Genomic DNA, 26,857 nt, shown 5'->3' with positions numbered 1-26,857 from the left:
AATGTGTTTTTTTGCAATTGCATCAGTTTTTCCATTATTTTTTTTTCAAAAATGGATGAAAAAAACTGTTGCAGAAACGTAGTGTGAACCCATCCTAAGGCAGGAAAAATAAAGTAAAGTCGCTACTAACTGATAAGTATAATCTATAGAATCTGTTTTCATCAATGTATCCAGTGCAGTATACCAGGATGTGTAAGTGTATGCAGTGCCTCCCCCGCTCCCCCTTCCTTTCGGGGGTCTCGGCGCTGAGGCTGTTAGAGAACCAGAAAGCAGGCGGAAATATATCAGCACAATGCACGGACAAAGCACATGGCCACTGCTCCAATAAAGAGTCTTTTTATTATTTATCAAGCTAAAATGTATTAGAAAATCCCCTGCCCGTCTCCCCATACAACAATCACCATGCCCCCCCATTCCATACTGACCCCCCAGTAGCAAAATAAACTGTACAGAGCAAGCAGGATGCATGCAGCCCTCCATCATTGTATATTCCCCCCCCCCGCAGTCAGAGATACATCCGCCGGACACAGAACTTCTCATCGATTCTCATCCGCAGCTAATTAGAAAAAAACTAATCTGTAAATGGAAGCCCTTCAGAGCTGCAATCTCTCATTATATACATGATCTATCCCTAGCATGCATGTCAGCTGAAACCCAGTGTATGATGGGAAGTGAACGCAATATCTCCGAGGAGCCACCAGCCCTTTTGGTAAAGTGTTTCTAATATATATATATATATATATATATATATATATATATATATATATATATATATAAGTTGTGCTCATTTAAAGTGTGGGATGAACAGAAAAGCATAGCCCCATTTGTATATCGCAGGGATATCCCACTAGGCGCATGTTCTGCAGGTTTCCTAACAGTCAGTGTTGCGGTGACCTAGTGATGTCGGTGATGGGCTGCACCACTGACATCAACACATTAACAGTCTATATGTTGGTTGTTTTCTATGTATATTTAAAGGGGTTAAGTCTTGTAAACATACTACTTAAAGGGGGTGTCCGGGAATAAAACCACTCACCTCTGCTTCTTCCTTGAGACGTGTTCCTTCAGCCGGAGCTGCCCGCTCATCCAGTCACTGGTGGGACACTGCAGCGGCCAGTGATTGGCTGAGCGGGCAGTTACTGAGAACATACATCAGAGGAAGCCGGGATGAGCAGCTGGAGGGGAGCAGAGCAGGTAAGTATCGCTTTTTTATTTTTTTAACACCACCAGATATATATATACATTTTATTTTTTAATTCCCGGACAACCTCTTTAATGTGCTGTTTGCTTCTATGTCTGCCACACTACTAGTGCAGGGATAGTCATCTGGACAGTCACCACCATTCAGTACACAGAGAGGTAAGTTTGTGTCCAGTCGGGACAAGGACATCGCTGCAGTCTATGGACTGTCAGGAGGGAGTCACCGCTAATCGGCCGTCATCAGGATATAAAGCTCGGCCCTCTCCCCTTTAAGCACTGAATGCTGCCTCCTGCCCAGCTGCTATAAGTAGAGATGAGTGAATTTACAGTATTAGGTAAGAGAAGAGTTTCACTAGGCTCGGCCGTTGGTTTGTCAGCCGGCCGTCTTTTAACTCCATGCCTCTTCGGGTGCGTAGAAAAGCCGGATCCAGTCCTGGGAAACTTCTGACAAGCCGTCGGCCGAGCCTCGCCAGCACTGTAAATTTGCTCATCCCCAGCTATAGGCATATCGGTCGCAGAAACTTCCTGCACTAATAGTTGATTACCGGTTAGGCTGGGTTCACGCTGTTTTTTTTTTTTTTTTATTTGTTTTTGCAAAAAATTATTTAAAAAAAGGATGAAAAAAATAGATGCATTCGTGTGCATCCATTTTGATCCATTTTTCCATTGACTTAGATAAAAAAAAAAAGGATCCTGTTTTTAACGTACAAAAAAATGTGGTGGACCATGTTTTTGTGTATGCTTAAAAAAAATTACGCATCTTGATATGTTTTTTTTATAATGGAAGCCAAGAGAAAAAACGGATCAAAACGGATGCACAAAAATGCTGTTTTTTTTTTCATTCATTTTTTGCAAAAACAAATGAAATAAATGTAGTGTGACCTCAGCCGTTGAGTGTTTTTCAGGAGGCCACGGATCGTCTTTCAGTCGATAATTTACATTTTATGTTAGAAGAATAAGATTTGTAAACCGATATATTTTATTAGAGCCGTTCTATTAGAATCTTTGTAAGTCGGGCAAACTTGTTTCACGACATCTGAACAATATTTCTCAGATTTTTTGCAGGTTTCTACCGCTGCTCGCCCCAAAGCGCAGACCCCAGAGCTGTACAGGTGACAACTAATCCACAGACCATGAAATGTGTCCAGCACAGTTGTCGCTTCCCGTCACCCACACAGCAATGAGGCGAGATGAATAGCTCGCTTCAGTGGAAGACGTCCAATAGCAGAAAGCATCGCCCCTCGTGCTGCGTCTACCTGCATAACTGTTTTGCTTCAGTTCTCGACATTCATGACGTGGCACAAGGTACGCCAAACGCTTTCCTAAATAAATATTGGAATTACATATGGGAAATGGCTTTTCTTAAAATATTTTTGGATTCTAAAGCTACATTCACCCACAGTAAAATGAGGCAAAAATACAGCAGTATTCTGATAATCACGGCCATAGAGTGCGATAATTATTTACAGCTGTAATACTGGCGTATTTTGCCTGTATTTTTACATTGTGTGAACATGCCCTAGAGGTGTCGTCCAGGGAGCAGAAAAGTACAAGAGGGAAAAAGTGTCGGCCGCAATTATTGTGTGTGCGCAAAACCAATCCGGCAGACCAAGGTCCGAGAGCTAGCGGCTGTAGCTGCGATATCTATAACATGGGAGGTGGTTTATCCCGCACACGATCATTACTGCCAATATTCCCGCCCACCTTGGAACATGCTGGGGACCTTTTCTGTTCCCTGGACGACCCCCTTTAAATGAATACAAAATGGACCTAAAATTTTACCCTCAATAAAAAGATGGTGGGGTTCCAGCAAACTGTTAGATAGCCGGGTGGTTCATTATACTAAGTCCCCTAGATGCCTCAGCAGAGCTGGAGATGACTAGAGAAGGGCCCAGAATGTATGTGTGTGGGGATATGTATATATATCTGTGAACGCCCATCAATGTCCTCAGATACGGGTCACAATCGCTATATACTCTAACCTGCACGTCCTAAAAATGGCGCCATCCTCTGTAGAAATAACGCCGAGCGCTTTATAAAGAGACAGAAATGAAAAGTCATTGGAGGGAACCTGATTTTTTGCTAAGTGGCTTCTGTGGTTTTACGGTTTATTTATCCAGAACTTTCTCTCTTTTACAGGTAAGATCTTTATTGTATACTTTGTTATGCAGAGATGGGAACGTATTCACACAGCAAACCTCGCAGGAAATATCAATGGAGTCCAGATTCGAGGAGTTTTCTTCAGATTTTTTTTTTCTCTGGTTGGTTTAAAACATTGTGTGGGAAATTTGATTTCCATTTTTTTTTGTTCTATCCAAAGAAGAAAACTTCAAAGACTTCAAAAAAGTAGTCAGCGGAACCTTTAGTGTCAGTTTATCGGCATGGTGTCTGGTTTCCGGAGGGTTCTCTCTCAGGACAGGGCAGGATTATGGCTATGTTGATTCTTGGTTAACAACTTTTCCACCATTCATGGTTGGTGTCCCTGAACTTTTTCTTGAACGTCCCTGCTTCTCTCCAATTTCATGCAGCGATGGCTCTCTGTACATGCACACTGCAAAACAAATGGACACAATTAGTAACGGTCAAACTCCATCAGTCTCATTAGCATTTCTGTGTCTTTTTTCTATTACCTAAAGAATCAAAAGACTGTAACATATATTGTATAATCTTGTACTAAATATTTGGTCCACACACACACAGTATATACATTTTTCTTTCTGGAAAAGTAATAATAATAATAATGATTTTTTTTTTTTTTTTTTTTTAAGGGATGGTTCACCATTTTTTTCCTTTTAAATCAACTGGTGCCAGAAAGTGTCAGAGATTTGTAATTTACTGTAATTCTATAAAAAAAAATCTCCAGTTTTACAGTACTTATCAGCTACTGTATGTCCTGCAGAAAGTAGTGTATTCTCTCCAGTCTGGAGAGCAGGAGAGGTTTTCTATGGGGATTTGCTGCTGCTCTGGACAGTTCCTGACATGGACAGAGGTGGCAGCAGAGAGCACTGTGTCAGACTGGAGAGAATACACTACTTCCTGCAGGACATACAGTAGCTGATAAGTACTGGATGACTGGAGAGAATACACCACTTCCTGCAGGACATTACAAATCTACAGTTTATATGAAAGAAAAAGAATGTTGTCAGAGTGCCCCTTTAGGCTTTATTAGACTCTTGTCTTTACATAGAATTGAACATGAATCCTAAATTCTGTATTTATTGGCTACACACCCTGTTATTTGATATTCTGTGCATGCTTCCCCTTTTGTGCATATATTATTGGTTTTTGCTGCCGCCCGTCCCGGCTCATCTCATCAGTCTACAACCATAGATCTGCACACCAGGCCTCCTCCTATTCTCTCTCATAATGACGACCAAAATTCTCGGCCCATTTCAACTGCGGATATTAGGATTGGCCACAAGCCCAACTCCACGCCGGCTGATAAGACAGGCAGGCAATCTCATCTGGCCGGGATGCAGTAAAACAAGGTAGAAGCTGCAGCCTGCATGTATAAATGCCGCCCCCGAGGCTGCACCTTGTGCATTATCAGCCATGTGTCCTGCAGGCAGACAGCTTCCAACTTGGAAAAAAAAATTTTTAAAAGAAAAAAAAAGGTGTTCATACAGCTGTATGGCTGCGAAGGTGATCGCTAGGTTAGCGGTTAGTGGCGGTCTGCTGCCGCCACTCCTATTCTACGGTGAGACGGCAGTAGATCGCTGCTGTATCAGTCGCTTGTTTTTCAACATGTTTGAAAAACAAGCGACACAATGATCAGCCGAGATCGTTGCCCTCTATTCCACGGGACAATTATCGCCCGTAACGGCCGATATTGACCAATAATCTTTGTGTGGAGTAGGGCCTTAAACACAGAAAAAACGGAGACATGTTTTGATCCGTTGATTCTTTTTTTTTATAATAGAAGTCTGTTTTTCATCCGCTTTTGCATAAAAAAAAAACAAAAAACGGATTGCAAAAACAGTGTGAACCCGGCCTTTGGCAGAGCAAAAAATGACCAGAAAAAAAATTCTTAGTTCTTGGGGCCGGTAGCCGAGTTCACCGTCTTCTATAACGGCCTCAGATCACTAGAATGGTTTTCCTATGTGGATTATAGCCTCATGTTTTCAAATCTAAACTGGAAGCGGCATTTCCTCCTGTGAACGGCCGATTGGCGGAGACGGGACGGCTGATGACCTTGGCAGCTTTGTAAGATTAGACAGGTATTCAATCTAACAGTGAGACTGCTCCGGGAGGACATTACTCATTCAAGACGTTATTGAACAAAATATCCTCTGAAACCTTGGATGACAAGCCCCTCTGGGGTCGGCCGAGTAACACGACTATCGACACGTCCGTCAGACACGGAGTCACATATGTGGACGGACGCATGGAAGGTGCACTCCCTGCCCGGCGTACTCCGAGGTGCACCACGTCAATCTGCACACCAGGTGATGGAATACCAACAACCACGTCCATCATGAGGCTACTTTCATACACAGTATCTGGGACATAATAATATTACCATTTTACATCTCTAAAAAACAGCCTGATTATTGTGGCCGTAATAGAACAGTTGTCCCAAAAAAAGCCCCAAAAACGAAAAATCCCTAAAAATGTAGCCATGTCGTCCCTGCAGGAAGTGCTTTGCTCCGGCTGCAGCGGTCCCCCCCCCCCCCCCCTAGTCAGTGACAGGCCGAGCGAGTTCCTGCAGGGACCGTGTGTAACAAGAACTAGGAGGAAGAGCGGGGAGCGACAGCTGTCAGGCACTCAGGTAGGTGAGAATTTTTCCCCGTCCTGACTTTCTGAAGGCGGCCATTATATATATAATATATACTGCAGAGTGTAAACGTGTACATCCTGGAAGCTATCGGCCATATTGCTGCTGTCTACCTCCCCGGGCACCAGAGAACGTGTGATTAAACCTCGGACTCTGCGGACTCTGGTGGATCCTGTACGGCGGATTGGATAGAAGTAACGGTTCTCAGCGTGCGCCCCCCCCGTCCCCCCGAGACCTTACCTATCGTTATTTATAGTCAGACACAGATGGATTTTTTCGTGTCTTATAACCGAGATTGGAGAAAACAAACCTGTCACACTGTATGCTATATGCTTTCTGAATGGATATTAAAAGATAAGCAAAACCTTATTCTGAGAGTCAGTAATCATCTCCACCGATCTCCACTGCCTGACACAAATAATCTGCCTGAAGGACAAACTTCTTACAAAAGAGTCTAAATTAAAGGGGTATTCCACTCACACATAACTTCTGATATGTTGCTGCTCATGGTGAGACTAACAATTCCTTCCATACTTGTTATTATCTATTCTGTCTCCTTCCCCCAGTTCTCAGCTGCTGCTTTCTGCTGAAGATACAAAAATCTGTGTGTGAGCCTTTCTCTCTGTTTCCCCCTCCTCCCCCCTCCCTTCTGAGACAGCTGATGTAAACAAGTCCTGGCAGGCTGTATCTGCAACATTGTAGTGTCTTTGTAATGCTGGGAGGGATAATCACTGTGAGTTCATCAGCAACTTGTCCTCAGAATAATCCTCCCAGCATTACAAAGAAGCTACAAAGTTGCAGGCACAGCCTGCCAGGGACTTGTTTACATCAGCTGTCTCAGAAGGAAAGGGGACTAGGAGGAGACAGAGAGAAAAGCTCACACACAGATTTTTGTGTTTTCAGCAGAAAGCAGCAGCTGAGAACTGGGGGAAGGAGACTGAATAGATAATAACAAGTATGGAAGGAATTGTTAGTCTTACCATGGGCAGCAACATATCAAATGTTATGTGTGAGTGGAATACCCCTTTAACACATTGAATCAAAGTCAAATCTATGAATATTAAATATGGCTATTGCTAATGTTTTTGTAAAAGGTAATTTAGCTACTGACTGATTTCCTGCGGCTGATCCCCATACTGAATAGGGCGCAAACTTCTGTAAGAAAACACGCGTGACTCCGGTCCTCCGCCGTCACTCTATGCAACTTCTTTCCTGCGGCGTTTAGAGAATGAAGTCGACTCCGCTGACGAGAGGCGGTGATGATTAATGCGGCTATTATCCCAAATCGCAGAGTACACAGGGTCTGACCTCTCTGCAGCTTCTCCATGAATACAGGAGTAATAAGGAGATTATTTATGGGCCCCAATGATTGGCTGATCAAAGAGGGGGGACACTACCTGTGGCTGGGACTAGGAAACCCCAAACTACAGTATCTGGGGGGTAAAGAGCCTCTCCGGCCGCACAAGGATATAAAGTACAATAACAAGCGGAAGTTTCCGGATTTGTATAAAGCAGTAATGGCGGCCTGTGCCCGACACCGCTAATAAAGACGTCCAGCTCCCCGCCAGCTACAACGGCCACATCTTCCTGCATCTTCTCAGCAAAACGCAAGAAACAAAAACTACTAAAAATTACCAGTATTATGTGCAGAGTATTACCAGTATTATGTGCAGAGTATTACCAGTATTATGTGCAGAGTATTACCAGTATTATGTGCAGAGTATTACCAGTATTATGTGCAGAGTATTACCAGTATTACCAGTATTATGTGCAGAGTATTACCAGTATTATGTGCAGAGTATTACCAGTATTATGTGCAGAGTATTACCAGTATTATGTGCAGAGTATTACCAGTATTACCAGTATTATGTGCAGAGTATTACCAGTATTATGTGCAGAGTATTACCAGTATTATGTGCAGAGTATTACCAGTATTATGTGCAGAGTATTACCAGTATTATGTGCAGAGTATTACCAGTATTATGTGCAGAGTATTACCAGTATTATGTGCAGAGTATTACCAGTATTACCAGTATTATGTGCAGAGCATTACCAGTATTATGTGCAGAGTATTACCAGTATTATGTGCAGAGTATTACCAGTATTATGTGCAGAGTATTACCAGTATTATGTGCAGAGTATTACCAGTATTATGTGCAGAGTATTACCAGTATTATGTGCAGAGTATTACCAGTATTATGTGCAGAGTATTACCAGTATTATGTGCAGAGTATTACCAGTATTGTGTGCAGAGTATTACCAGTATTATGTGCAGAGTATTACCAGTATTGTGCAGAGTATTACCAGTATTATGTGCAGAGTATTACCAGTATTACGTGCAGAGTATTACCAGTATTACGTGCAGAGTATTACCAGTATTACCAGTATTATGTGCAGAGTATTACCAGTATTATGTGCAGAGTATTACCAGTATTATGTGCAGAGTATTACCAGTATTACGTGCAGAGTATTACCAGTATTATGTGCAGAGTATTACCAGTATTATGTGCAGAGTATTACCAGTATTATGTGCAGAGTATTACCAGTATTATGTGCAGAGTATTACCAGTATTATGTGCAGAGTATTACCAGTATTGTGCAGAGTATTACCAGTATTATGTGCAGAGTATTACCAGTATTACGTGCAGAGTATTACCAGTATTATGTACAGAGTATTACCAGTATGACGTGCAGAGTATTACCAATATTACCAGTATTATGTGCAGAGTATTACCAGTATTATGTGCAGAGTATCACCAGTATTATGTGCAGAGAATTACCAGTATTACCAGTATTATGTGCAGAGTATTACCAGTATTACCAGTATTACGGGCAGAGTATTACCAGTATTATGTGCAGAGTATTACCAGTATTATGTGCAGAGTATTACCAGTATTACGTGCAGAGTATTACCAGTATTATGTGCAGAGTATCACCAGTATTATGTGCAGAGAATTACCAGTATTATGTGCAGAGTATTACCATTATTACCAGTATTATGTGCAGAGTATTACCAGTATTATGTGCAGAGTATTACCAGTATTGTGCAGAGTATTACCAGTATTATGTGCAGAGTATTACCAGTATTATGTGCAGAGTATTACCAGTATTACGTGCAGAGTATTACCAGTATTATGTGCAGAATATTACCAGTATTATGTGCAGAGTATTACCAGTATTACCAGTATTATGTGCAGAGTATTACCAGTATTATGTGCAGAGTATTACCAGTATTATGTGCAGAGTATTACCAGTATTATGTGCAGAGTATTACCAGTATTATGTGCAGAGTATTACCAGTATTATGTGCAGAGTATTACCAGTATTATGTGCAGAGTATTACCAGTATTATGTGCAGAGTATTACCAGTATTGTGCAGAGTATTACCAGTATTATGTGCAGAGTATTACTATTATTACCAGTATTATGTGCAGAGTATTACCAGTATTATGTACAGAGTATTACCAGTATTACGTGCAGAGTATTACCAGTATTACGTGCAGAGTATTACCAGTATTACCAGTATTATGTGCAGAGTATTACCAGTATTATGTGCAGAGTATTACCAGTATTACGTGCAGAGTATTACCAGTATTATGTGCAGAGTATTACCAGTATTATGTGCAGAGTATTACCAGTATTATGTGCAGAGTATTACCAGTATTATGTGCAGAGTATTACCAGTATTGTGCAGAGTATTACCAGTATTATGTGCAGAGTATTACCAGTATTACGTGCAGAGTATTACCAGTATTATGTGCAGAGTATTACCAGTATTATGTACAGAGTATTACCAGTATGACGTGCAGAGTATTACCAATATTACCAGTATTATGTGCAGAGTATTACCAGTATTATGGGCAGAGTATTACCAGTATTATGTGCAGAGTATTACCAGTATGACGTGCAGAGTATTACCAATATTACCAGTATTATGTGCAGAGTATTACCAGTATTATGGGCAGAGTATTACCAGTATTATGTGCAGAGTATTACCAGTATTATGTGCAGAGTATTACCAGTATTACGTGCAGAGTATTACCAGTATTATGTGCAGAGTATCACCAGTATTATGTGCAGAGTATTACCAGTATTATCAGTATTATGTGCAGAGTATTACCAGTATTATGTGCAGAGTATTACCATTATTACCAGTATTATGTGCAGAGTATTACCAGTATTATGTGCAGAGTATTACCAGTATTATGTGCAGAGTATTACCAGTATTATGTGCAGAGTATTACCAGTATTATTACCAGTATTATGTGCAGAGTATTACAAGTATTACCAGTATTATGTGCAGAGTATTACCAGTATTATGTGCAGAGTATTACCAGTATTATGTGCAGAGTATTACCAGTATTATGTGCAGAGTATTACCAGTATTATGTGCAGAGTATTACCAGTATTATGTGCAGAGTATTACCAGTATTATGTGCAGAGTATTACCAGTATTATGTGCAGAGTATTACCAGTATTATGTGCAGAGTATTACCAGTATTACCAGTATTATGTGCAGAGTATTACCAGTATTACCAGTATTACGTGCAGAGTATTACCAGTATTATGTGCAGAGTATTACCAGTATTATGGGCAGAGTATTACCAGTATTATGTGCAGAGTATTACCAGTATTATGTGCAGAGTATTACCAGTATTATGTGCAGAGTATTACCAGTATTATGTGCAGAGTATTACCAGTATTACGTGCAGAGCATTACCAGTATTACGTGCAGAGTATTACCAGTATTATGTGCAGAGTATTACAAGTATTACCAGTATTATGTGCAGAGTATTACCAGTATTATGTGCAGAGTATTACCAGTATTACGTGCAGAGTATTACCAGTATTATGTGCTGCAGAGTATTACCATTATTACCAGTATTATGTGCAGAGTATTACCAGTATTATGTGCAGAGTATTACCAGTATTATGTGCAGAGTATTACCAGTATTATGTGCAGAGTATTACCAGTATTACGTGCAGAGTATTACCAGTATTATGTGCTGCAGAGTATTACCATTATTACCAGTATTATGTGCAGAGTATTACCAGTATTATGGGCAGAGTATTACCAGTATTATGTGCAGAGTATTACCAGTATTACGTGCAGAGTATTACCAGTATTATGTGCAGAGTATTACCAGTATTATGGGCAGAGTATTACCAGTATTATGTGCAGAGTATTACCAGTATTATGTGCAGAGTATTACCAGTATTATGTGCAGAGTATTACCAGTATTACCAGTATTATGTGCAGAGTATTACCAGTATTATGTGCAGAGTATTACCAGTATTATGTGCAGAGTATTACCAGTATTACCAGTATTATGTGCAGAGTATTACCAGTATTATGTGCAGAGTATTACCAGTATTATGTGCAGAGTATTACCAGTATTATGTGCAGAGTATTACCAGTATTATGTGCAGAGTATTACCAGTATTATGTGCAGAGTATTACCATTATTACCAGTATTATGGGCAGAGTATTACCAGAATTATGTGCAGAGTATTACCAGAATTATGTGCAGAGTATTACCAGTATTATGTGCAGAGTATTACCAGTATTATGTGCAGAGTATTACCAGTATTACGTGCAGAGTATTACCAGTATTATGTGCAGAGTATTACCAGTATTATGGGCAGAGTATTACCAGTATTATGGGCAGAGTATTACCAGTATTATGGGCAGAGTATTACCAGTATTATGGGCAGAGTATTACCAGTATTATGTGCAGAGTATTACCAGTATTATGTGCAGAGTATTACCAGTATTATGTGCAGAGTATTACCAGTATTATGTGCAGAGTATTACCATTATTACCAGTATTATGTGCAGAGTATTACCAGTATTATGTGCAGAGTATTACCAGTATTATGTGCAGAGTATTACCAGTATTATGTGCAGAGTATTACCAGTATTGTGTGCAGAGTATTACCAGTATTATGTGCAGAGTATTACCAGTATTATGTGCAGAGTATTACCAGTATTATGTGCAGAGTATTACCAGTATTACCAGTATTATGTGCAGAGTATTACCAGTATTATGTGCAGAGTATTACCAGTATTATGTGCAGAGCATTACCAGTATTATGTGCAGAGTATTACCAGTATTATGTGCAGAGTATTACCAGTATTATGTGCAGAGTATTACCAGTATTATGTGCAGAGTATTACCAGTATTATGTGCAGAGTATTACCAGTATTATGTGCAGAGTATTACCAGTATTATGTGCAGAGTATTACCATTATTACCAGTATTATGTGCAGAGTATTACCAGAATTATGTGCAGAGTATTACCAGTATTATGGGCAGAGTATTACCAGAATTATGTGCAGAGTATTACCAGAATTATGTGCAGAGTATTACCAGTATTATGGGCAGAGTATTACCAGTATTATGTGCAGAGTATTACCAGTATTGTGTGCAGAGTATTACCAGTATTATGTGCAGAGTATTACCAGTATTATGTGCAGAGTATTACCAGTATTACCAGTATTATGTGCAGAGTATTACCAGTATTATGTGCAGAGTATTACCAGTATTACGTGCAGAGTATTACCAGTATTATGTGCAGAGTATTACCAGTATTATGTGCAGAGTATTACCAGTATTATGTGCAGAGTATTACCAGTATTACGTGCAGAGTATTACCAGTATTATGTGCAGAGTATTACCAGTATTATGTGCAGAGTATTACCAGTATTATGGGCAGAGTATTACCAGTATTATGTGCAGAGTATTACCAGTATTATGTGCAGAGTATTACCATTATTACCAGTATTATGTGCAGAGTATTACCAGTATTATGTGCAGAGTATTACCAGTATTATGTGCAGAGTATTACCAGTATTATGTGCAGAGTATTACCAGTATTGTGTGCAGAGTATTACCAGTATTATGTGCAGAGTATTACCAGTATTATGTGCAGAGTATTACCAGTATTATGTGCAGAGTATTACCAGTATTATGTGCAGAGTATTACCAGTATTACGTGCAGAGTATTACCAGTATTATGTGCAGAGTATTACCAGTATTACGTGCAGAGTATTACCAGTATTATGTGCAGAGTATTACCAGTATTATGTGCAGAGTATTACCAGTATTATGTGCAGAGTATTACCAGTATTATGTGCAGAGTATTACCAGTATTATGGGCAGAGTATTACCATTATTACCAGTATTATGTGCAGAGTATTACCAGTATTATGTGCAGAGTATTACCAGTATTATGGGCAGAGTATTACCAGTATTATGGGCAGAGTATTACCAGTATTATGTGCAGAGTATTACCAGTATTATGTGCAGAGTATTACCAGTATTATGTGCAGAGTATTACCAGTATTACCAGTATTATGGGCAGAGTATTACCAGTATTACCAGTATTATGTGCAGAGTATTACCAGTATTACCAGTATTATGTGCAGAGTATTACCAGTATTACCAGTATTATGTGCAGAGTATTACCAGTATTATGTGCAGAGTATTACCAGTATTATGTGCAGAGTATTACCAGTATTACCAGTATTATGTGCAGAGTATTACCAGTATTATGTGCAGAGTATTACCAGTATTATGTGCAGAGTATTACCAGTATTACCAGTATTATGTGCAGAGTATTACCAGTATTATGTGCAGAGTATTACCAGTATTATGGGCAGAGTATTATCAGTATTATGTGCAGAGTATTACCAGTATTATGTGCAGAGTATTACCAGAATTATGTGCAGAGTATTACCAGTATTACCAGTATTATGTGTAGAGTATCACCAGTATTATGTGCAGAGTATTATCAGTATTATGTGCAGAGTATTACCAGTATTACCAGTATTATGTGCAGAGTATTACCAGTATTACCAGTATTATGTGCAGAGTATTACTAGTATTATGTGCAGAGTATCACCAGTATTATGTGCAGAGTATCACCAGTATTATGTGCAGAGTATTACCAGTATTATCTGCAGAGTATCACCAGTATTATGTGCAGAGTATTACCAGGTTTACCAGTATTATGTGCAGAGTATTACCAGTATTACGGGCAGAGTATTACTAGTATTATGTGCAGAGTATTACCAGTATTATGTGCAGAGTATTACCAGTATTATGTGCAGAGTATTACCAGTATTACCAGTATTATGTGCAGAGTATTACCAGTATTACCAGTATTATGTGCAGAGTATTACCAGTATTATCTGCAGAGTATCACCAGTATTATGTGCAGAGTATTACCAGTATTATGTGCAGAGTATTATCAGTATTATGTGCAGAGTATTACCAGTATTACCAGTATTATGTGCAGAGTATTACCAGTATTATCTGCAGAGTATCACCAGTATTATGTCCAGAGTATTACCAGGTTTACCAGTATTATGTGCAGAGTATTACCAGTATTACGGGCAGAGTATTACTAGTATTATGTGCAGAGTATTACCAGTATTATGTGCAGAGTATTACCAGTATTATGTGCAGAGTATTACCAGTATTACGGGCAGAGTATTACTAGTATTATGTGCAGAGTATTACCAGTATTACGGGCAGAGTATTACTAGTATTATGTGCAGAGTATTACCAGTATTATGTGCAGAGTATTACCAGTATTATGTGCACGGTGCCTAAAGCGGCAAAACAGGAAGCCTCTCATGGGAAAGCAATAAGATCAGCCAATGGCAGCAGAAGTGACAGCACTGGCATCCGACCTCTGTACAGTCTAGTAGCGGGCAGCAGCAGCAGGAGTTAGTTTTTGGCAGTGGTGTTTCAGATCTATATTGTACGCGGGGGGTAATTTAGGTGAATTTCTGTTTGTTTGTTTGTTTGTCTATTTTGGTCTAACTTCTATTTATGACCCAGTATTTGACAGCTGAATTTTTTTTAGATGCAACTTTTTTTTTTTAAAACTGTCTGTTATGAGAATTCACACAAAAATTCACATAATATGGGATTTGTGCCCAATTTATCATTTGCAACTTTAAAAAAACACACAAAAAAAAGCATAAACCGATGCAGGCCGACATCTGGTCAGTGCCAGGGGAATTTGCTGGCAACTTTTTTGCATCAATTTTACCCCTTTTTTGGTGATTTTTTTTTTTTTTCTTAGATGCAGTTACTATGGCAGTGAGAGGGGAGGGGGGGGGGGGGGGGGGGGGGAGGGGGGGTCACCTCTTTATAACTCCAGACCTGATAGATGCTTCAAGGCTCTTTAAGCGACTATATTAAGGTCACATTTGTAACCAACATATTTTGGACACTGAATAAGTCTCAATAGATACTAGATGGTCTCCATCATGTAAAACTACAGATAAATATGATGAGTGTTTCTCAGGAATTGTTATACAGAAAACAAGTATAGAAAATGAAGAAACGTAGTAAAGCATCGTGCAACATTAAGGACTGGTGAAAAACCTGCTCAGCCAAGCTTTATGAAGGACTATAAGGGCCTCACACACAATTTTAATAAAAAAAAACAAAAAAAACAGAAAAATATTCCAATGTGATGCATGACGTTTTTTTTTCTCCTGATTTTGCATTTCTTTCGGGCATCTTTTCTGCCGTTTTTTACTTTCTGTGAATAAGCTTTTTGTGGTTTTGATATTTTTGTCTGAACTTTTTTTCCCCTGCCATCAAATGGACCCCAAAAAGGGACAAAAAAGGCAGAAAAAAAACAACATGCACAGCAATTGTGTTTTTGAGACAACCAGAACAATCCTATTGAAGTATATGGGAGAAAAAATGCCACCCCCTCAGCATGCTGCGGTTTAAAAAAAAACTGCTAATGAGCCTCAAAAACAGCAGAAAGGAGAGAAAACACCACCCCAAACATACACCATGTGTGTAAGAGCGATCATAGATAGGGTTCCCTTCCCTATCTCTTCTCTTCTGGAAAGTAATATAAATGCACAGATCAATAAAAGCATACCCCAAGCACTGTGTCAGACTGGAGAGAATATACCACTTCCTGCAGGTCATACAGCAGCTGATAAGTACTGAAAGACTGGAGAGTTTTAAATTGAAGTAAATTACAAATCTATATAACTTTCTTTTATACTTGTTGATTTGAAAAAAATTTTTCTCTAAAGTACTCATTTAAAAGGGGTACTCCGGTGAAATGTATTTTCTTTTAAATCAATGCGTATATAAAGAAAGTTATACAGATTTGTAATTTACTTCTATTCATAAATCTTCAGTCTTCCAGTACTTATCAGCTGCTGTATGTCCTGCAGGAAGTGGTTTATTCTTTAGTCTGACACGGTGTTCTCTGCTGTCACCTCTGTCCATGTCAGGAACTGTCCACAGCAGCAGCAAATCCCCATAGAAAACCTCTCCTGCTCTGGACAGTTCCTGACATGGACAGAGGTGGCAGCAGAGAGCACTGTGTCAGACTGGAGAGAATCCACCACTTCCTGCAGGACATACAGCAGCTGATAAGTACTGGGAGACTGGAGATTTTTTTAATAGAAGTAAATTACAAATCTATATAACTTTCTGACACCAGCTGAACTGGTGAACTACCCCTTTAATCGCTAATACATAAAAAAAAAAAACCACTCAAAAAAAAAAAGAGACCCCCAGCTATAAGCACATGTGCTGCTGCCGCTCGGGCGGACGTGTTGCACCCCCATACATCACCGGGGAGTTAATAAGGACTCGCTGCACTGGGAAGATAGGGGCGACATGAGAAAGTGTAATGCGTTATACCAGGGAATTGATTGCACAGCAAGTGAATAATTACCCTGTAACAAAGCAGTCAGGGTTCCCCGGCTATCTCCCTCTCCCATAACAACGGCCGGGGGGGGGGAGGGGCAATGCGTTCTCTTGTATCAGGGAATTCACAATGAACGCCTTTGCTTTCCTATATGCTGTTTGATACCGGGAAGAGCTAAAAGGGAACAGCAGTGACTGCTGAGAGTGCCGGAGGGAACCGGAGGAGGGAAACGCCGGCGCTGGACGGATCTGCTGTGTGCAGCTTCTGCTTCAATCTCCGACCTTCCATCACATGATCCTACGGAAAGATCCGGACTTCTTACTATTATAGAAATCCATAAAATGTCCTTATTATGGGGACAATGCTGAGATACTACAACGCCCCCTGCTGGACGGGCTCCTCAGAACGCCGACATCACAGCCAGCCAATCAGTGGGCCAGTTATCACTCATTAAAGGGGAACTCCAGGTAGAGATTTAAAAAAATTAACCTTCTGCAAAAGCATAACGCATTACTTAACTATCTATCAAAGTTTTGGGTTTTATTGTTCTCCATTGTGTTTCTGTCCTTCATGGTTGAGCAGTTCCCAGAATGCAATGCTTTCCCTCAGCTGATCATCACAGTCCCTCACCCATCACAATCCGTAAAATCAGTGCAGCAGCTGCTTCTGGCTGGTCAGAGACGGTGAATCATTAAGGGGATTGGGGGATGCAGCCCCGCCTCCTGTGACATCACTCCCTGCCCCCTGTCTGCATCATCAGCCTGTGCTCAGCAAACACACACAATGTGAGAAAGAGGCATGGAAGATTTGTCTCCTAGGAGGGGAGAGCAGAGGGAGCAGGAGACAATGTGAATTGGCACAGGGGCCATTTTTTTTCGCTTCCTGGATTTCTATCAGCTACCAGTGTGGCAGAACCGCACAGATACAGTAATACATTGTATACACACATCTATAGAACTTTAAATGTACTTTTATTAGAAAACAAGTTTTTCTTATCTGGAGTTCCCCTTTAAAGGAATTTTACTCAATAAATTATTTTGGTACTTAAAGCAAAAATAAATAAATAAAAGCAATTTTGTGACTATAAGGCTATGTTCCCACACAGTATTTTGCTACCAAAACCAGGAGTGGATTGAAAAACAGAAAAGATATGTTCACACACTTTTGAAATTGAGTGGATGGCCGTCATTTAAAGGGGTTGTTCAACCCCCCCCCCCCCCCCCCCAAAAAAAAAAATGGGTAAAATCAACTAGTGCCAGAGATTTGTAATTAACTTCAATTTAAAAATCTCCAGAAATTTTCCAGTACTTATCAGCTGCTATAAGTCCTGCAGAAAGTGGTTTATTCTTTCCAGTCTGACACTCATGAATTTATGAATTTATGCAAAAAAACAAAACAAAAAAAAAACGGATGCAATTGTGCGCATCTGTTTTGATCTGTTTTTCCATTGACGTCTGTTATAAAATAAAAACGGATCAAAGCGCATCCCTTTTTTTTCTCGTAGACACAGCAATCGTCACTACTGCACAAAAATGGAGCCAATCCTTGGATAGTTTATTCGGAGATGCAAAAGAAAAAATGAATGGGGGCACTCACTTTATACCTCATAGGGATGAGGAGATGTGAGGGGCACTCACTATTAAAAACTTGACATTTGATTGGAGACGATCCATTACAGTGGCAAACAGGGAAGGGCTAGCGGCAGAGACGCCTGTTCCTCAAGGAAGTGGGACAGCTGTTTCATGCATCATCAGACTTCTTTTTTTAGTGTACACAAAAACACGGTTGACCACATTTGTATACGCAAAAAAAATTAAAAATAAGATGTGTTTTGACCCATTTTTGATGGAAAACAGATGCATTCATTTTTTCTTTAATTTTTTTTTACATAAAGCAGATGAAAAAAACGGATTGCAGAGCGCAGTATGACCCCAGCCGGACGCACGTATAGTACAAACAGCTTTCCATTCTGTACAATAAACTAATAAAGATTCTGAGAAATAATAAAATGAAGACAAGTCTCCCTTAGTGGCTGTATGTCATGCAGTGTGGGGATATACGGTATAATATAACACATGACGGGGTCTGGCCATCGCTATAGAGGCTGCTCCTGTGTCCGGCAGCTTCTAGGCCTGACTATGGCCGTCCAGGGAAATACAATAACCTGCCTGCACTGGGAGGAAAGACGTCGGAGAGCGGAGAGGGAACAGCGGAATAATGGGATGACGGCCGCCTAGCGCTCCGGCCTGTGATGGACTACATGACATTCTCCAGGATACAAAGCTTCAAAACTCTGCAATCTCTTTCAGAAAGAGCGTCTGGCTGTAAATCTCTCAATAAATCTCATTGTCGCGCGGCGGCGGCTTGTAATGAGCACATTACCCTCCTACAGCCATACAGAACAAGCACAACAAAAACCGCCAAGTAGTGCACACTATACAAATGTATGCCAACAATGGGGAAATGGTCTATAGTAAGAGAAAGCAATGGCGGTGCCAGTCCCGGGGGCTCCAGCATGGAATTTAGACTGACTTAAAGGGGGAGGACACCAAAAATGTATTAAAATAAAAAGTTTTAGATGGTGAGCCACCATTTATACTGGACCCATTAAAGGGACTGTAACTGCGCAGCTTGCCGTGTCTCTATGTGAGGGCAGAAATAAAGTCTATGGGGGAGATTTATCAAACATGGTGTAAAGTGAGACTGTCTCAGTCGCCCCCGGCAACCAATCAGATTCCACCTTTCATTCCTCACAGACTCTTTGGAAAATGAAAGGTGGAATCTGATTGGTTGCCGGGGGCGACTGAGCCAGTTTCACTTTACACCATGTCTGATAAATCTCCCCCATAGTTTAAACCAAAATCATTGGCAAGATTTCATATACCCCTACATTGTTGTGTCATCTATATATAATACCTCAGCATCCCACCCAGCAGGTTATGCAGCCCCCGTATACATAGATGGAAGAGACTCTCACCTTCTATAGGTTTTGGTACAAAATGTGATGATGGTTTGGTCTTTTTCACTCGGTTGCCTTTCATGATTTGTCCTTCTTTACTGAGTCCTAAGAACCACTGGCGGCCCGACTCCTGCTGCCGATAGAGCGTCGAGGAATAGATGACGTAGTAATTCTCAAACACAGACTCTTTAAATTTACATTCTGGGGTAAAAATATCCTGGAGGTAAAAGGGAGAGAAAAGGTGAAATAATATGACAATCAGACATGTACAACCAATGTGATGCTCCAACATGCCGATCCCTCATATCCTACAGTAACAGGTAGATATTCTCTACTGCTAACCTGCTGCTATGTCCCTATTGTACAGGAGACGCTGAGGAGGAGGGTATGTCTCTTATAGTATGTCTCTTATAGCGTATGTCTCTTATAGCGTATGTCTCTTATAGTGTGTCTCTTATAGTATGTCTCTTATAGTGTGTCTCTTATAGCGTGTCTCTTATAGCGTGTCTCTTATAGCGTGTCTCTTATAGCGTGTCTCTTATAGCGTGTCTCTTATAGCGTGTCTCTTATAGCGTGTCTCTTATAGCGTGTCTCTCACAGCGTGTCTCTCACAGCGTGTCTCTCACAGCGTGTCTCTCACAGCGTGTCTCTCACAGCGTGTCTCTTATAGCGTGTCTCTTATAGCGTGTCTCTTATAGCGTGTCTCTTATAGCGTGTCTCTTATAGCGTGTCTCTTATAGAGTGTCTCTTATAGTGTGTCTCCTATAGTGTGTCTCTTATAGTGTGTCTCTTATAGTGTGTCTCTTATAGCGTGTCTCTTATAGCGTGTCTCTTATAGCGTGTCTCTTATAGCGTGTCTCTTATAGCGTGTCTCTACACACTATAGGAGACATACTATAAAGGACACGCTATAAGAGACACACTATAAGAGACACACTATAAGAGACACAGTATAAGACATACTATAAGAGACACACTATAAGAGACACACTATAAGAGACACACTATAAGATACACGCTATAAGAGACACGCTATAAGAGACACACTATAAGAGACACACTATAAGAGACACGCTATAAGAGACACGCTATAAGAGACACGCTATAAGAGACACACTATAAGAGACACACTATAAGAGACACACTATAAGAGACACAGTATAAGACATACTATAAGAGACACACTATAAGAGACATACTATAAGAGACATACTATAAGAGACACACTATAAGAGACACACTATAAGAGACACACTATAAGACATACTATAAGAGACACGCTATAAGACATACTATAAGAGACACGCTATAAGAGACACGCTATAAGAGACATACTATAAGAGACACACTATAAGAGACATACTATAAGAGACACACTATAAGAGACACACTATAAGAGACACACTATAAGAGACACACTATAAGAGACATACTATAAGAGACACAGTATAAGACATACTATAAGAGACACGCTATAAGAGACACGCTATAAGAGACACGCTATAAGAGACACGCTATAAGAGACACGCTATAAGAGACACGCTATAAGAGACACGCTATAAGAGACACACTATAAGAGACACACTATAAGAGACACACTATAAGAGACACACTATAAGAGACATACTATAAGAGACACGCTATAAGGATCACACTATAAGGCACATACTATAAGAGACACACTATAAGAGACATACTATAAGAGACATACTATAAGAGACATACTATAAGAGACACAGTATAAGACATACTATAAGAGACACACTATAAGAGACATACTATAAGAGACATACTATAAGAGACACACTATAAGAGACACACTATAAGAGACACACTATAAGACATACTATAAGAGACAAGCTATAAGACATACTATAAGAGACACGCTATAAGAGACACGCTATAAGAGACATACTATAAGAGACACACTATAAGAGACATACTATAAGAGACACACTATAAGAGACACACTATAAGAGACACACTATAAGAGACACACTATAAGAGACATACTATAAGAGACACAGTATAAGACATACTATAAGAGACACGCTATAAGAGACACGCTATAAGAGACACGCTATAAGAGACACGCTATAAGAGACACGCTATAAGAGACACGCTATAAGAGACACGCTATAAGAGACACACTATAAGAGACACACTATAAGAGACACACTATAAGAGACACACTATAAGAGACACACTATAAGAGACATACTATAAGAGACATACTATAAGAGACATACTATAAGAGACACACTATAAGAGACACACTATAAGAGACATACTATAAGAGACACACTATAAGAGACATACTATAAGAGACACGCTATAAGGATCACACTATAAGGCACATACTATAAGAGACACACTATAAGAGACATACTATAAGAGACATACTATAAGAGACATACTATAAGAGACATACTATAAGAGACACACTATAAGAGACACACTATAAGAGACATACTATAAGAGACGTATACTATAAGAGACACACTATAAGAGACACACTATAAGAGACACACTATAAGGGACACACGATAAGATACTATCTATCGGCTGTATCTATCATCTGTATCAGCTGTATCTATCGTCTGTATCGGCTGTATCTATCATCTGTATCAGCTGTATCTATGGGCTGTATCTATCGTCTGTATTTATCATCTGTATCAGCTCAGCTGTATCTATCGTCTGTATCATCTGTATCTATCGTCTGTATCGGCTGTATCTATCGGCTGTATCAGCTGTATCTATCGGCTGTATCAGCTGTATCTATCGGCTGTGGGACATCAGTCCTGTGTTTCTGCATACGAGACATCAGTAATATCCATTTGATATATACAGGAGGTCTCGCTCGGAGCGTTGTGGACGTTACAGGCTCCTGACTTCCAGTCTATCATTATTCCACAATATAATCTACAACGTTCATGTGACAGGAAGGTTATCAGAAATATCCCAGCGCCGGGTTACACGCCGCATCACAGTGACAATAAATCTGATATGTAATAATGCTGCGGCCCGCACCCGGAACGCCTCTAAATCCATCGTATAATGGTAGAGATATAAATATAAGGTTATGCACAATAACCAACACAATGGGAAATCACATTATATATATATATATATATATATATATATATATATATATACACACACACTGGGCTCCCGCACACATCAGGACAATACAGCTATTTACCCAGACGTGTGGGGACAGCCGGACGCTCCTATGTGGGTCAATCACTTATAGGCATTTACAGTATAAATGGTGAGTACATCGAGCACCCACAATGCATTGCGTCTGCTATTGATTTAATCCCGGAGATGGCTCCGCTTAGTTACCTTGCTCGATCTTCAAAATTAAGAGGAGCTATCTGTTCTATTATCCGATGACTACGGAGCTGCCCCCCACCCGGAGGTATATATACACACTGATATATAGATGCATTTAATCTTCTAATGAGAATAAAGGAACTAGCCGCTGTGTAAATTCTTCATTGGCCGGCAGTCAGGTCTCTCTGGCTATGGACGTTAGGCTGGACGCTTATAATTTTTTTTCTTTGGTCAGTCTATGTATGTGTGTTGGATAGTCCAGCATCATTGCAGGTAACTTATTTCCCATTGCCGGATTAGCTAAATGACTATGTTAGTAATTCAGTCCAGTAAGTAGAAAGAAAGCTGAGGACACTCACCCGTATGTTGCAAAACCCTTTATTACAAAATACGGTTAAAATCTCTGTGATACATATCCCTCTTGATGCCATACCACTTCACAGCATAGACATCATCATGATGGCCATTTCACGTGCATGCGCTTCATCAGATCTGATGAAGCACGCATGTGCGTGAAATGGCCACTAAATGGCTACTAAAAGTAGACTTTTAGGCCTTCGTCTGCTGTTATGAAGGAGTGCGTTTTGGCCGGTAACGCTTATTACTCCTGGTAAACACTTTCAAACATGATGCTTCAAAATCCAGCGTGACCTCACATTCACTATGGAAGCCCATAGTGACTGTATTCCATGTTATTATAGAGAACAAGCTTTCTGTATATCCTCTTTCCTTAGGCCATGCTTATAACATGCTTATAAACACAACAGCTCCGCTTTCTTTCCTTAGCGTTATAGCCCTTGAGTAGGAAACCAGAGTGGAGGAAGTTCCGGGGCTCTATGGCGGAGTGCCAGGAAAAGCCTCCTGCTCGGTAAAACACACACGAACGCCACCTAAAAGCACCTAAAGAGCTCCCCGACTGTACAGTCCGACTGGTCTGATGAAACCTTTTGACCTCTAAGCGTCATGTCTGGAGTAACCAGGCACTTCTGCCCAATAGCATCCCTACAGGAAGTCTGGTGGAGGTGGGGATGGATGGAAAAGATCAGGAATAGAGAAAGGAGGATATAAAATGTTTCTTATGTTGACTTTTTGCACAATTTATTGAAGAGACAAGAAAACCATTTGATCCCAGTCTTCACGGCGGTCCTCACTATGGAGAGTGATGTTACTGATGTATCCTCATTCCGTACAACAACAATTACCAATGTGAATAGATGAATTGTAAAGTATTTGTAATTATTGTAATTGTTGTTTCCTTTCAGTTGTGAGAACGGTCTATCCTTCCCAAGTCAAATAATACAGAATTATAAAAAAATACAATAAAAATAAAGGCTTGTTGTTTTTGAATTTCCCTACATAAATGCGGCTATAACATAAGATCGCTTCCGGAGTTTCTGGTCTTGTTGTAGTGATAGGTCACCATCGCGGCTGGAGATACAGGAGGAGTCGGAGACGTGTCGTCTTCTCCTCTTTATTGGAGCCGGATACTGGGATTTACCATCTAGTGATTTATGGACGGCTGCAATGAAAATGACACATTCACCTTCATAACAAGAAGGGAGAGCCGGAGCTGCAGTGCAATAAAGCACACGTTCCCTCTGACACTATAAGCTGCAGGATCAGACAGAGCAATCTTTGCTTTTACGACCGGTTTACTTATATTTACTGCTCACGTCAAAGGAAGCCGGAACTTTCCAAGAAAGAAGGTCCGGTATTTCCTCTAAAATATTATTTTGGAGAAGCCAAGTATTAGGAGCCGGTAAAACACAAAATCTCTCATCTATCTGTCCTCTCACTTCTCATCTCCTTTGCCACCTGATTATTGCACACTGTTTCAGGTGTTAGCGTTCCCCACATTATGAAGGACGGTTTCACACCTTGTCAGTGGGGGTAATCCCCTGACATACACCGCTGATATATACCGATGATGTGTGTCCCAGTCACCAGGACGGATTTACCGAGATACATTGCGGGTGCAAAAATAAAAATGTATTGATGCTCAGGTCACCAATCCCTACAGATGACCCATTTTCTAGAGCTGTGACACTGCCATACACTGTGTAGTGGCCAAGCTGGGTTACTGCAGCACAGCTTCCACACCAGTGAGGGTTGAGCTGCAGTAACATAGTTTGGCCACTACACAGGGTACAGCGCTCTCTGCTTCCTGTACATACATCACAGCTCAGACAAACAGCTGATTAGTGGGGGTGCCAAGTATTTGCACCCCATCCATCTGATATTGATCACCTACCATGAGTATAGGTCATCAATTAATTTGGTCTGGAAAACCTCTTTAGAATAGAGGCCACCTTGCCACAGAGCTGTTTTTAACAGCATTTACAGATACGCTTTACAACACTACTGCGCACTGTGTCCGATCGGTGTGGATCTCAGCAGCGAGACTCTGACCAATCAACTTTTCTGATATGTTCCAGTGAATCTCAAAGGTTTTATTTTTTATGGCAGTGCCCATTTAAAATAAATAATAATTAAAAAAAAATTCAACAACAGGTCTGATTTCCTGATGATGTATTCCCTTAAAGAGACTCTGTCAGCAGGGTTATGGCGTCCTATCTCAGGGTCAGCAGGTGTATGGCATCCTATCTCAGGGTCAGTAGGTGTATGGCGTCCAATCTCAGGGTCAGCAGGGTTATGGCGTCCTACCTCAGGGTCAGCAGGTGTATGGCGTCCTACCTCAGGGTCAGCAGGTGTATGGCGTCCTATCTCAGGGTCAGCAGGGTTATGGCGTCCTATCTCAGGGTCAGCAGGGTTATGGCGTCCTATCTCAGGGTCAGCAGGGTTATGGCGTCCTATCTCAGGGTCAGCAGGGTTATGGCGTCCTATCTCAGGGTCAGCAGGTGTATGGCGTCCTATCTCAGGGTCAGCAGGTGTATGGCGTCCTATCTCAGGGTCAGCAGGTGTATGGCGTCCTATCTCAGGGTCAGCAGGTGTATGGCGTCCTATCTCAGGGTCAGCAGGTGTATGGCGTCCTATCTCAGGGTCAGCAGGGTTATGGCGTCCTATCTCAGGGTCAGCAGGGTTATGGCGTCCTATCTCAGGGTCAGCAGGTTATGGCGTCCTATCTCAGGGTCAGCAGGGTTATGGCCTCCTATCTCAGGGTCAGCAGGTGTATGGCGTCCTATCTCAGGGTCAGCAGGGTTATGGCGTCCTATCTCAGGGTCAGCAGGGTTATGGCGTCCTATCTCAGGGTCAGCAGGGTTATGGCGTCCTATCTCAGGGTCAGCAGGTGTATGGCGTCCTATCTCAGGGTCAGCAGGGTTATGGCGTCCTATCTCAGGGTCAGCAGGGTTATGGGGTCCTATCTCAGGGTCAGCAGGTGTATGGCGTCCTATCTCAGGGTCAGCAGGTTATGGCCTCCTATCTCAGAGTGACATAAACTAGTAACAGAGAAGCTGAACAGGATGATGGATCACTTACATTGTTCTGTGCAGCTGATCCTGAATAACATGGATAATAAGTTGTCCTCACCATTATGTGCATGAGCCCAGTAGTCCTGGGTATTCATGAGCACCAGCACACTCCTCCCACCAGCTGCTGATTGGCAGTTATCTAACCATGCTGTGTATAGGCAGTCTCCTGTCAATCAGCAGCTGGAGCGCGGGGGGTGGGGGGGTTAGTGTGGCAAAAATCCTATTCTCCTGCATATTAGGAGAACGACTGAACAGAATGATGGAAGTAATACACCGATCTGTTCAGCATTTCTCTTACTAGTTTATGCTGATTCCCTCTAAACATATCAATTTACCTCTTTGATAAGGAATTTACACTTGGGAAATATGTATCAACTTAGCAATGATATATATATATATATATATATGTATATATATATATATATATATATATGAAATGACCCCCTGCTTCTTCCT

General features: G+C 40.8%; 1 protein-coding gene across 3 annotated transcripts in view; it reads right to left on the bottom strand.

Annotated features, from left to right (window-relative positions):
- Positions 1–498: 498 nt before the first annotated feature.
- The window catches only part of FGF12 (fibroblast growth factor 12), a 284,469-nt gene continuing 258,110 nt past the window's right edge, over positions 499–26,857 (bottom strand). For all 3 annotated transcript variants that reach the window (XM_069974406.1, XM_069974405.1, XM_069974404.1), the window contains 2 exons: positions 19,653–19,851; positions 499–3,751 (listed from right to left, as the gene is read on the bottom strand). In XM_069974406.1, coding sequence (XP_069830507.1) covers positions 3,633–3,751; positions 19,653–19,851 — 318 coding nt within the window. In that variant the 3' untranslated portion in view covers positions 499–3,632. The remainder of the gene's footprint in view (positions 3,752–19,652; positions 19,852–26,857) is intronic.

Source organism: Dendropsophus ebraccatus, chromosome 6 (genome assembly GCF_027789765.1).
Source record: "Dendropsophus ebraccatus isolate aDenEbr1 chromosome 6, aDenEbr1.pat, whole genome shotgun sequence".
Taxonomy (NCBI): Eukaryota; Metazoa; Chordata; class Amphibia; order Anura; family Hylidae; genus Dendropsophus; species Dendropsophus ebraccatus.
This window is presented reverse-complemented; position numbering and strand designations above follow the sequence as displayed.